Here is a 13,602-nt window from a genome sequence, read left to right on the forward strand (position 1 = left end):
ACATTTTACCTATTGTTTAGCTACCTTTGTTTAGCTACTGTTTACCTATTGTTTACCTATTGTTTAGCTACCTTTTACCTATTGTTTAGCTACATTTTACCTATTGTTTAGCTATTGTTTAGCTACTGTTTAGCTACATTTTACCTATTGTTTAGCTACCTTTTACCTATTGTTTAGCTACATTTTACCTATTGTTGAGCTACATTTTACCTATTGTTTAGCTACCTTTTACCTATTGTTTAGCTACATTTTACCTATTGTTTAGCTATTGTTTAGCTACTGTTTAGCTACATTTTACCTATTGTTTAGCTACATTTTACCTATTGTTTAGCTACATTTTACCTATTGTTTAGCTACCTTTTACCTATTGTTTAGCTACATTTTACCTATTGTTTAGCTATTGTTTAGCTACTGTTTAGCTACATTTTACCTATTGTTTAGCTACCTTTTACCTATTGTTTAGCTACATTTTACCTTTTGTTTACCTATTGTTTAGCTACTGTTTAGCTACATTTTACCTATTGTTTAGCTACCTTTTACCTATTGTTTAGCTATTGTTTAGCTACTGTTTAGCTACCTTTTACCTATTGTTTAGCTACATTTTACCTATTGTTTAGCTACCTTTTACCTATTGTTTAGCTACATTTTACCTATTGTTTAGCTATTGTTTACCTATTGTTTACCTATTGTTTACCTATTGTTTAGCTATTGTTTACCTATTGTTTAGCTACTGTTTAGCTACCTTTTACCTATTGTTTAGCTACATTTGACCTATTGTTTAGCTATTGTTTACCTATTGTTTAGCTACCTTTTACCTATTGTTTAGCTACATTTTACCTATTGTTTAGCTACCTTTTACCTATTGTTTACCTATTGTTTAGCTACCTTTTACCTATTGTTTAGCTACATTTTACCTATTGTTTAGCTACCTTTTACCTATTGTTTAGCTACATTTTACCTATTGTTTAGCTACCTTTTACCTATTGTTTACCTATTGTTTAGCTACCTTTTACCTATTGTTTAGCTACATTTTACCTATTGTTTAGCTACCTTTTACCTATTGTTTAGCTACATTTTACCTATTGTTTAGCTACCTTTTACCTATTGTTTAGCTACATTTTACCTATTGTTTAGCTACATTTTACCTATTGTTTAGCTACCTTTTACCTATTGTTTACCTATTGTTTAGCTACCTTTTACCTATTGTTTAGCTACATTTTACCTATTGTTTAGCTACCTTTTACCTATTGTTTACCTATTGTTTAGCTATTGTTTACCTATTGTTTAGCTACTGTTTAGCTACCTTTTACCTATTGTTTAGCTACATTTGACCTATTGTTTAGCTATTGTTTACCTATTGTTTAGCTACCTTTTACCTATTGTTTAGCTACCTTTTACCTATTGTTTAGCTACCTTTTACCTATTGTTTAGCTACCTTTTGCCTATTGTTTAGCTACCTTTTACCTATTGTTTAGCTACCTTTTACCTATTGTTTAGCTACCTTTTACCTATTGTTTAGCTACCTTTTACCTATTGTTTAGCTACCTTTTACCTATTGTTTAGCTACCTTTTACCTATTGTTTAGCTACCTTTTACCTATTGTTTAGCTACCTTTTACCTATTGTTTACCTATTGTTTAGCTACATTTTACCTATTGTTTAGCTATTGTTTAGCTACTGTTTAGCTATTGTTTAGCTACCTTTTACCTATTGTTTGGCTATTGTTTAGCTATTGTTTAGCTATTGTTTAGCTACCTTTTACCTATTGTTTAGCTACTGTTTAGCTACCTTTTACCTATTGTTTAGCTATTGTTTAGCATTGTTTAGCTATTGTTTAGCTACCTTTTACCTATTGTTTAGCTATTGTTTAGCTACTGTTTAGCTACCTTTTACCTATTGTTTAGCTATTGTTTAGCTACTGTTTAGCTACCTTTTACCTATTGTTTAGCTATTGTTTAGCTACTGTTTAGCTACCTTTTACCTATTGTTTAGCTACATTTGACCTATTGTTTAGCTACCTTTTACCTATTGTTTAGCTACATTTTACCTATTGTTTAGCTATTGTTTAGCTACTGTTTAGCTACATTTTACCTATTGTTTAGCTACCTTTTACCTATTGTTTAGCTACCTTTTACCTATTGTTTAGCTACATTTGACCTATTGTTTAGCTACCTTTTACCTATTGTTTAGCTACATTTTACCTATTGTTTAGCTATTGTTTAGCTACTGTTTAGCTACATTTTACCTATTGTTTAGCTACCTTTTTACCTATTGTTTAGCTATTTTTACCTATTGTTTAGCTATTGTTTAGCTACATTTTACCTATTGTTTAGCTACCTTTTACCTATTGTTTAGCTACCTTTTACCTATTGTTTAGCTACCTTTTACCTATTGTTTAGCTATTGTTTACCTATTGTTTAGCTATTGTTTACCTATTGTTTAGCTATTGTTTAGCTACATTTGACCTATTGTTTAGCTACATTTTACCTATTGTTTAGCTACATTTTACCTAATGTTTAAATCATTTTACCTATTGTTTAGCTACAGCTTTTACCTATTGTTTAGCTACCTTTTAAACCTATTGTTTAGCTATTGTTTACCTATTGTTTAGCTACTGTTTAGCGACCTTTTACCTATTGTTTAGCTACATTTTACCTATTGTTTAGCTACCTTTTACCTATTGTTTAGCTACATTTTACCTATTGTTTAGCTACCTTTTACCTATTGTTTAGCTACCTTTTACCTGTGCCGGGTATGTTCTGTTCAAATGTTCAAAATGACCAGCATTGTTTAGCTACCTTTTACCTATTGTTTAGCTACCTTTTACCTATTGTTTAGCTACTGTTTAGCTACATTTTACCTATTGTTTAGCTACCTTTTACCTATTGTTTAGCTACCTTTTACCTATTGTTTAGCTATTGTTTAGCTACTGTTTAGCTACCTTTTACCTATTGTTTAGCTACATTTTACCTATTGTTTAGCTACCTTTTACCTATTGTTTAGCTACATTTGACCTATTGTTTAGCTATTGTTTAGCTACTGTTTAGCTACCTTTTACCTATTGTTTAGCTACCTTTTACCTATTGTTTAGCTACATTTTACATATTGTTTAGCTACCTTTTACCTATTGTTTAGCTACATTTTACCTATTGTTTAGCTATTGTTTAGCTACTGTTTAGCTACATTTTACCTATTGTTTAGCTACCTTTTACCTATTGTTGAGCTATTGTTTAGCTACTGTTTAGCTACCTTTTACCTATTGTTTAGCTACATTTTACCTATTGTTTAGCTACCTTTTACCTATTGTTTAGCTACATTTTACCTATTGTTTAGCTACCTTTTACCTATTGTTTAGCTACCTTTTACCTATTGTTTAGCTACCTTTTACCTATTGTTTAGCTACCTTTTACCTATTGTTTAGCTACTGTTTAGCTACATTTTACCTATTGTTTAGCTACCTTTTACCTATTGTTTAGCTACCTTTTACCTATTGTTTAGCTACATTTTACCTATTGTTTAGCTATTGTTTAGCTACTGTTTAGCTACATTTTACCTATTGTTTAGCTACCTTTTACCTATTGTTTAGCTACATTTTACCTATTGTTTAGCTACCTTTTACCTATTGTTTAGCTATTGTTTACCTATTTTTAGCTACTGTTTAGCTACCTTTTTTGTTTAGCTACCTTTTACCTATTGTTTAGCTACATTTTACCTATTGTTTAGCTACCTTTTACCTATTGTTTAGCTACCTTTTACCTATTGTTTAGCTACCTTTTTACCTATTGTTTAGCTACCTTTTACCTATTGTTTAGCTACCTTTTACCTATTGTTTAGCTACCTTTTGCCTATTGTTTAGCTACCTTTTACCTATTGTTTAGCTACCTTTTACCTATTGTTTAGCTACCTTTTACCTATTGTTTAGCTACCTTTTACCTATTGTTTAGCTACCTTTTACCTATTGTTTAGCTACCTTTTACCTATTGTTTAGCTACCTTTTACTATTGTTTAGCTATTGTTTAGCTACATTTTACCTATTGTTTAGCTATTGTTTAGCTACTGTTTAGCTATTGTTTAGCTACCTTTTAGCTATTGTTTGGCTATTGTTTAGCTATTGTTTAGCTATTGTTTAGCTACCTTTTACCTATTGTTTAGCTACTGTTTACCTATTGTTTAGCTATTGTTTAGCTATTGTTTAGCATTGTTTAGCTATTGTTTAGCTACCTTTTACCTATTGTTTAGCTATTGTTTAGCTACTGTTTAGCTACCTTTTACCTATTGTTTAGCTATTGTTTAGCTACTGTTTAGCTACCTTTTACCTATTGTTTAGCTATTGTTTAGCTACTGTTTAGCTACCTTTTACCTATTGTTTAGCTACATTTGACCTATTGTTTAGCTACCTTTTTACCTATTGTTTAGCTACATTTTACCTATTGTTTAGCTATTGTTTAGCTACTGTTTAGCTACATTTTACCTATTGTTTAGCTACCTTTTACCTATTGTTTAGCTACCTTTTACCTATTGTTTAGCTACATTTGACCTATTGTTTAGCTACCTTTTACCTATTGTTTAGCTACATTTTACCTATTGTTTAGCTATTGTTTAGCTACTGTTTAGCTACATTTTACCTATTGTTTAGCTACCTTTTACCTATTGTTTAGCTACCTTTTACCTATTGTTTAGCTATTGTTTAGCTACATTTTACCTATTGTTTAGCTACCTTTTACCTATTGTTTAGCTACCTTTTACCTATTGTTTAGCTACCTTTTACCTATTGTTTAGCTATTGTTTACCTATTGTTTAGCTATTGTTTACCTATTGTTTAGCTATTGTTTAGCTACATTTGACCTATTGTTTAGCTACCTTTTACCTATTGTTTAGCTACATTTTACCTATTGTTTAGCTACATTTTACCTATTGTTTAGCTACCTTTTACCTATTGTTTAGCTACCTTTTACCTATTGTTTAGCTATTGTTTACCTATTGTTTAGCTACTGTTTAGCGACCTTTTACCTATTGTTTAGCTACATTTTACCTATTGTTTAGCTACCTTTTACCTATTGTTTAGCTACATTTTACCTATTGTTTAGCTACCTTTTACCTATTGTTTAGCTACCTTTTACCTATTGTTTAGCTACCTTTTACCTATTGTTTAGCTACCTTTTACCTATTGTTTAGCTACTGTTTAGCTACATTTTACCTATTGTTTAGCTACATTTTACCTATTGTTTAGCTACCTTTTACCTATTGTTTAGCTATTTTTACCTATTGTTTAGCTACCTTTTACCTATTGTTTAGCTACATTTTACCTATTGTTTAGCTACCTTTTACCTATTGTTTAGCTACATTTTACCTATTGTTTAGCTATTGTTTAGCTACTGTTTAGCTACATTTTACCTATTGTTTAGCTACCTTTTACCTATTGTTTAGCTACATTTTACCTATTGTTTAGCTACCTTTTACCTATTGTTTAGCTACATTTTACCTATTGTTTAGCTACCTTTTACCTATTGTTTAGCTACATTTTACCTATTGTTTAGCTACCTTTTACCTATTGTTTAGTTTAGCTACATTTTACCTATTGTTTAGCTACATTTTACCTATTGTTTAGCTACCTTTTACCTATTGTTTAGCTACATTTTACCTATTGTTTAGCTACCTTTTACCTATTGTTTAGCTACCTTTTACCTATTGTTTAGCTACCTTTTACCTATTGTTTAGCTACCTTTTACCTATTGTTTAGCTACTGTTTAGCTACATTTTACCTATTGTTTAGCTACCTTTTACCTATTGTTTAGCTACCTTTTACCTATTGTTTAGCTATTGTTTAGCTACTGTTTAGCTACCTTTTACCTATTGTTTAGCTACATTTTACCTATTGTTTAGCTACCTTTTACCTATTGTTTAGCTACATTTGACCTATTGTTTAGCTACCTTTTACCTGTTTTTAGCTACATTTTACCTATTGTTTAGCTACCTTTTACCTATTGTTTAGCTACATTTTACCTATTGTTTAGCTACATTTTACCTATTGTTTAGCTACCTTTTACCTATTGTTTAGCTACATTTTACCTATTGTTTAGCTATTGTTTAGCTACTGTTTAGCTACATTTTACCTATTGTTTAGCTACATTTTACCTATTGTTTAGCTACATTTTACCTATTGTTTAGCTACCTTTTACCTATTGTTTAGCTACATTTTACCTATTGTTTAGCTATTTTTACCTATTGTTTAGCTACATTTGACCTATTGTTTAGCTACCTTTTACCTATTGTTTAGCTATTGTTTAGCTACTGTTTAGCTACCTTTTACCTATTGTTTAGCTACATTTTACCTATTGTTTAGCTACATTTTACCTATTGTTTAGCTATTGTTTACCTATTGTTTACCTATTGTTTAGCTACATTTTACCTATTGTTTAGCTACCTTTTACCTATTGTTTAGCTATTGTTTAGCTACTGTTTAGCTACCTTTTACCTATTGTTTAGCTACATTTTACCTATTGTTTAGCTACCTTTTACCTATTGTTTAGCTACATTTTACCTATTGTTTACCTATTGTTTAGCTACCTTTTTTACCTATTGTTTACCTATTGTTTAGCTACCTGTTTTAGCTACCTTTTACCTATTGTTTAGCTACATTTGACCTATTGTTTAGCTACCTTGTTTACCTATTGTTTAGCTACCTTTTACCTATTGTTTAGCTTAGCTACATTTTACCTATTGTTTAGCTACCTTTTACCTATTGTTTAGCTACCTTTTACCTATTGTTTAGCTACATTTTACCTATTGTTTAGCTACCTTTTACCTATTGTTTAGCTACATTTTACCTATTGTTTAGCTACCTTTTACCTATTGTTTACCTATTGTTTAGCTACCTTTTACCTATTGTTTAGCTACATTTTACCTATTGTTTAGCTACCTTTTACCTATTGTTTACCTATTGTTTAGCTACCTTTTACCTATTGTTTAGCTACATTTTACCTATTGTTTAGCTACCTTTTACCTATTGTTTAGCTACATTTTACCTATTGTTTAGCTACATTTTACCTATTGTTTAGCTACATTTTACCTATTGTTTAGCTACATTTTACCTATTGTTTAGCTACATTTTACCTATTGTTTAGCTACATTTTACCTATTGTTTAGCTACATTTTACCTATTGTTTAGCTACATTTTACCTATTGTTTAGCTACATTTTACCTATTGTTTAGCTACCTTTTACCTATTGTTTAGCTACATTTTACCTATTGTTTAGCTACCTTTTACCTATTGTTTAGCTACATTTTACCTATTGTTTAGCTACATTTTACCTATTGTTTAGCTACCTTTTACCTATTGTTTAGCTACATTTTACCTATTGTTTAGCTACCTTTTACCTATTGTTTAGCTACATTTTACCTATTGTTTAGCTACCTTTTACCTATTGTTTAGCTACCTTTTACCTATTGTTTAGCTACATTTTACCTATTGTTTAGCTACCTTTTACCTATTGTTTACCTATTGTTTAGCTACCTTTTACCTATTGTTTAGCTACATTTTACCTATTGTTTAGCTACCTTTTACCTATTGTTTAGCTACCTTTTACCTATTGTTTAGCTACATTTTACCTATTGTTTAGCTACCTTTTACCTATTGTTTAGCTACATTTTACCTATTGTTTAGCTACATTTTACCTATTGTTTAGCTACCTTTTACCTATTGTTTACCTATTGTTTAGCTACCTTTTACCTATTGTTTAGCTACATTTTACCTATTGTTTAGCTACCTTTTACCTATTGTTTACCTATTGTTTAGCTACTGTTTACCTATTGTTTAGCTACTGTTTAGCTACCTTTTACCTATTGTTTAGCTACATTTGACCTATTGTTTAGCTATTGTTTACCTATTGTTTAGCTACCTTTTACCTATTGTTTAGCTACCTTTTACCTATTGTTTAGCTACCTTTTGCCTATTGTTTAGCTACCTTTTACCTATTGTTTAGCTACCTTTTACCTATTGTTTAGCTACCTTTTACCTATTGTTTAGCTACCTTTTACCTATTGTTTAGCTACCTTTTACCTATTGTTTAGCTATTGTTTAGCTACCTTTTACCTATTGTTTAGCTATTGTTTAGCTACCTTTTACCTATTGTTTAGCTATTGTTTAGCTACCTTTTACCTATTGTTTAGCTATTGTTTAGCTACCTTTTACCTATTGTTTAGCTACCTTTTACCTATTGTTTAGCTACCTTTTACCTATTGTTTAGCTACCTTTTACCTATTGTTTAGCTACCTTTTACCTATTGTTTAGCTATTGTTTAGCTACTGCAGCAGTGTTGTACAATAAGTAAGTCTTACTCCCCTCTCTGTGTCCTCAGGTATGACTATGTGGAGGTGTTTAACGGTGGGGATGAGGAGGCTCCGATCCTGGGGAAGTTCTGTGGGAAGATAGCCCCCTCCCCCATCATCTCCAGCGGCAACGAGCTCCTAATCAAGTTTGTGTCCGACTACGAGTCTCCCGGTGCTGGATTCTCAGTGCGCTACGAGGTCTTCAAGACAGGTCAGCCTCTTTGGATACGGTGTTGAACCGTTTCTAAAGTATTTCTGACTATTATGTGTTATTACTTGTTTGACTCTGTTCAAATACAGATAAGGGTGAATCCTAACTTCCACCTAAGAGGAATTCTCACTTAGTCATGCATTGACGGCAATGGGAGACTAAGGGCCAATTAGAATTCGCAGCTAAGAGGCTAAATCTTTTGTTCAAGGTCTTAAAATCTAAAGTTAAAGCTACTTCATCCTTTCCTATACAACTAGCGTCAGTACTGTGGGTCACCCTTGTTGAAGCAAAATGAACCCAGGGATCCTGAATGGCCCTCGGGGGGCAGGATGCAGGACAGGGAGAGAGTACTGTAAACATTCATATCAGCCTTTAAAGGAAGGAACCCCATTCCCATGTCCTTTATCCAATCCCTATTAGCCCGGCCAGTCTCTCTCTATCCAGCTCACTGAGAGCCAATCATAACAGATCTGATAAGGAAGGTACAACACACACTGACTCTCCTGAAAAGACTCCTCTCTACTCCTCTTGGAACCAATGGTGGCCAGGTTCATTGTAATGGCTGGAATGGAATGGAAAGGTATCAAACACATCCAAATCAAATCAAATCAAATCAAATTTTATTTGTCACATACACATGGTTAGCAGATGTTAATGCGAGTGTAGCGAAATGCTTGTGATTCTAGTTCCGACAATGCAGTGATAACCAACAAGTAATCTAACTAACAATTCCAAAACTACTGTCTTATACACAGTGTAAGGGGATAAGGAACATGTACATAAGGATATATGAATGAGTGATGGTACAGAGCAGCATACAGTAGATGGTATCGAGTACAGTATATACATATGAGATGAGTGTGTAGACAAAGTAAACAAAGTGGCATAGTTAAAGTGGCTAGTGATACATGTGTTACATAAGGATGCAGTCGATGATGTAGAGTACAGTATATACATATGCATATGAGATGAATAATGTAGGGTAAGTAACATTATATAAGGTAGCATTGTTTAAAGTGGCTAGTGATATATTTACATAATTTCCCATCAATTCCCATTATTAAAATGGCTGGAGTTGGGTCAGTGTCAATGACAGTGTGTTGGCAGCAGCCACTCAGTGTTAGTGGTGGCTGTTTAACAGTCTGATGGCCTTGAGATAGAAGCTGTTTTTCAGTCTCTCGGTCCCAGCTTTGATGCACCTGTACTGACCTCGCCTTCTGGATGATAGCGGGGTGAACAGGCAGTGGTTCGGGTGGTTGATGTCCTTGATGATCTTTATGGCCTTCCTGTAACAACGGGTGGTGTAGGTGTCCTGGAGGGCAGGTAGTTTGCCCCCGGTGATGCGTTGTGCAGTCCTCACTACCCTCTGGAGAGCCTTACGGTTGAGGGCGGAGCAGTTGCCGTACCAGGCGGTGATACAGCCCGCCAGGATGCTCTCGATTGTGCATCTGTAGAAGTTTGTGAGTGCTTTTGGTGACAAGCCGAATTTCTTCAGCCTCCTGAGGTTGAATAGGCGCTGCTGCGCCTTCTTCACGACGCTGTCAGTGTGAGTGGACCAATTCAGTTTGTCTGTGATGTGTATGCCGAGGAACTTAAAACTAGCTACCCTCTCCACTACTGTTCCATCGATGTGGATAGGGGGTGTTCCCTCTGCTGTTTCCTGAAGTCCACAATCATCTCCTTAGTTTTGTTGACGTTGAGTGTGAGGTTATTTTCCTGACACCACACTCCGAGGGCCCTCACCTCCTCCCTGTAGGCCGTCTCGTCGTTGTTGGTAATCAAGCCTACCGCTGTTGTGTCGTCCGCAAACTTGATGATTGAGTTGGAGGCGTGCGTGGCCACGCAGTCGTGGGTGAACAGGGAGTACAGGAGAGGGCTCAGAACGCACCCTTGTGGGGCCCCCGTGTTGAGGATCAGCGGGGAGGAGATGTTGTTGCCTACCCTCACCACCTGGGGCGGCCCGTCAGGAAGTCCAGTACCCAGTTGCACAGGGCGGGGTTGAGACCCAGGGTCTCGAGCTTGATGACGAGCTTGGAGGGTACTATGGTGTTGAATGCTGAGCTGTAGTCGATGAACAGCATTCTCACATAGGTATTCCTCTTGTCCAGGTGGGTTAGGGCAGTGTGCAGTGTGGTTGAGATTGCATCGTCTGTGGACCTATTTGGGCGGTAAGCAAATTGGAGTGGGTCTAGGGTGTCAGGTAGGGTGGAGGTGATATGGTCCTTGACTAGTCTCTCAAAGCACTTCATGATGACGGAAGTGAGTGCTACGGGGCGGTAGTCGTTTAGCTCAGTTACCTTAGCTTTCTTGGGAACAGGAACAATGGTGGCCCTCTTGAAGCATGTGGGAACAGCAGACTGGTATAGGGATTGATTGAATATGTCCGTAAACACACCGGCCAGCTGGTCTGCGCATGCTCTGAGGGCGCGGCTGGCGATGCCGTCTGGGCCTGCAGCCTTGCGAGGGTTAACGGGAACCATGTGTTTGATACCTTTCCATTACATTCCAGTCATGACAATGAGCCCATCCTCTGATTTCTTCCTCTATCAGTCATCACTGCTTGGAACCCATTACCTGGCTGTCTGAGTTTCTGCCTGTATCTCTCCCGTCCACGCCTGGTGCTTGTGGTTGTTAGAGAATGGGGATGGATGCAGTAGGAGCAGGTTTCCTGTTGTTGCTAAGTCTTCCTGCTGAGTTGTTCCTGCTCCCGTTTGGCTCTAGAAGTGCTAGTGGGAGAAGCCCCAGGCTCATGTAGTTAATGGACAGTTTATCCTTGGAGGCTCAGGGGTGACCTGCACATTAGATGAATGCTCTGGCAAAGATAGGCTGAATCTGAATCTAGGACAGGGGTGTTGGGGGAGGGTGTTAGAGAGACGAATGGCACCCTATTCCCTATATAATGCACTGTTTTAAAGAAGTAGTAGTCAAAAGTAGTGCACTATATAGGGAATAGGGAACGATTTGAAGAAGAAATAATCACACGTGTGTAAGTCCCCCTGAGACACCCACGAGGAGTGGGGTCACAGCCAGGATCACCATTGTCCAGCACCCCTGGAGGAATTAGGGTTAAGTGACATGCTCAAGGGCACAGCAACAGATTTTTCACCTTGTTGGCTCTTGTATTCGAACCAGCAACCTTTCGGTTACTGGCCTAACACTCTCACCTCGAGGCTACCTGCCATCTGTATGACTTAAAAATTACGCCTGCATTTGTCTCTCCTCCCTTTACAGCTCTTCTCCCTCTATGGCTCTGCCTTCTCTACGGCTCTGCTCCCTGTACGGCTCTGCTCCCTCTACGGCTCTGCTCCCTCTACGGCTCTGCTCCCTGTACGGCTCTGCTCCCTCTACTCTACGGCTCTGCTCCCTCTACGGCTCTGCTCCCTCTACGGCTCTGCTCCCCCTACGGCTCTGCTCCCTGTACGGCTCTGCTCCCTCTACGGCTCTGCTCCCTGTACGGCTCTGCTCCCTGTACGGCTCTGCTCCCTGTACGGCTCTGCTCCCTCTACGACTCTGCTCCCGGCTCTGCTCTCTCTACGACTCTGCTCCCTCTACGACTCTGCTCCCTGTACGGCTCTGCTCCCTGTACGGCTCTGCTCCCTCTACGGCTCTGCTCCCTCTACAGCTCTGCTCCCTCTACGGCTCTGTTCCCTCTTTACGGCTCTGCTCCCTCTACGGCTCTGTTCCATCTACGGCTTCCCTCTATGGAACCTCTATGGCTCTGTTCCCTCTATGGAACCTCTATGGCTCTGTTCCCTCTATGGAACCTTTATGGCTCTGTTCCCTCTATGGAACCTCTATGGCTCTGTTCCCTCTATGGAACCTCTATGGCTCTGTTCCCTCTATGGCTCTGCTCCCTCTATGGCTCTGTTCCCTCTATAAAACCTCTATGGCTCTGTTCTCTCTATGGAACCTCTATGGCTCTGCTCCCTCTAAGGCTCTGCTCCCTCTATGGCTCTGTTCCCTCTATGGAACCTCTATGGCTCTGTTCTCTCTATGGAACCTCTATGGCTCTGCTCCCTCTAAGGCTCTGCTCCCTCTATGGCTCTGTTCCCTCTATGGAACCTCTATGGCTCTGTTCTCTCTATGGAACCTCTATGGCTCTGCTCCCTCTAAGGCTCTGCTCCCTCTATGGCTCTGTTCTCTCTATGGAACCTCTATGGCACTGCTCCCTCCATGGCTCTGTTCCCTCTATGGAACCTCTATGGCCCTGTTCCCTCTATGGAACCTCTATGGCTCTGTTCCCTCTATGGAACCTCTATGGCTCTGCTCCCTCTATGGCTCTGTTCCTCTATGGAACCTCTATGGCTCTGCTCCCTCTATGGAACCTCTATGGCTCTGCTCCCTCTATGGAACCTCTATGGCTCTGCTCCCTCTATGGCTCTGTTCCCTCTATGGCTCTGTTCCCTCTATGGAACCTCTATGGCTCTGCTCCCTCTATGGAACCTCTATGGCTCTGCTCCCTCTATGGCTCTGTTCCCTCTATGGCTCTGTTCCCTCTATGGAACCTCTATGGCTCTGCTCCCTCTATGGAACCTCTATGGCTCTGCTCCCTCTATGGCTCTTTTCCCTCTATGGCTCTGCTCCCTCTATGGCTTTGTTCCTCTATGGAACCTCTATGGCTCTGCTCCCTCTATGGCTCTGTTCCCTCTATGGAACCTCTATGACTCTGCTCCATCTATGGCTCTGTTCCCTCTATGGAACCTCTATGGCTCTGTTCCTCTTTGGAACCTCTATGGCTCTGCTCCCTCTATGGAACCTCTATGGCTCTGCTCCCTCTATGGCTCTGCTCCCTCTATGGAACCTCTATGGCTCTGCTCCCTCTATGGCTCTGTTCCCTCTATGGAACATCTATGGCTCTGCTCCCTATATGGAACATCTATGGCTCTGCTCCCTCTATGGCTCTGTTCCCTCTATGGAACATCTATGGCTCTGCTCCCTATATGGAACATCTATGGCTCTGCTCCCTCTATGGAACATCTATGGCTCTGCTCCCTCTATGGAACATCTATGGCTCTGTTCCCTCTATGGAACATCTATGGCTCTGCTCCCTCTATGGAACATCTA

At 38.0% G+C, this 13,602-nt stretch overlaps 1 protein-coding gene across 1 annotated transcript in view; it reads left to right on the plus strand.

Annotated features, from left to right (window-relative positions):
- Positions 1-13,602, plus strand: part of LOC124041924 (neuropilin-1a-like) — an 83,681-nt gene that overhangs the window by 25,952 nt on the left and 44,127 nt on the right. Inside the window, exon 3 of the mRNA XM_046360101.1 lies at positions 8,357-8,538. Within this exon, the coding sequence (XP_046216057.1) occupies positions 8,357-8,538 (182 nt within the window). The remainder of the gene's footprint in view (positions 1-8,356; positions 8,539-13,602) is intronic.

The sequence above is a fragment of the Oncorhynchus gorbuscha genome, linkage group LG08, assembly GCF_021184085.1.
Source record: "Oncorhynchus gorbuscha isolate QuinsamMale2020 ecotype Even-year linkage group LG08, OgorEven_v1.0, whole genome shotgun sequence".
Lineage (NCBI taxonomy): Eukaryota > Metazoa > Chordata > Actinopteri > Salmoniformes > Salmonidae > Oncorhynchus > Oncorhynchus gorbuscha.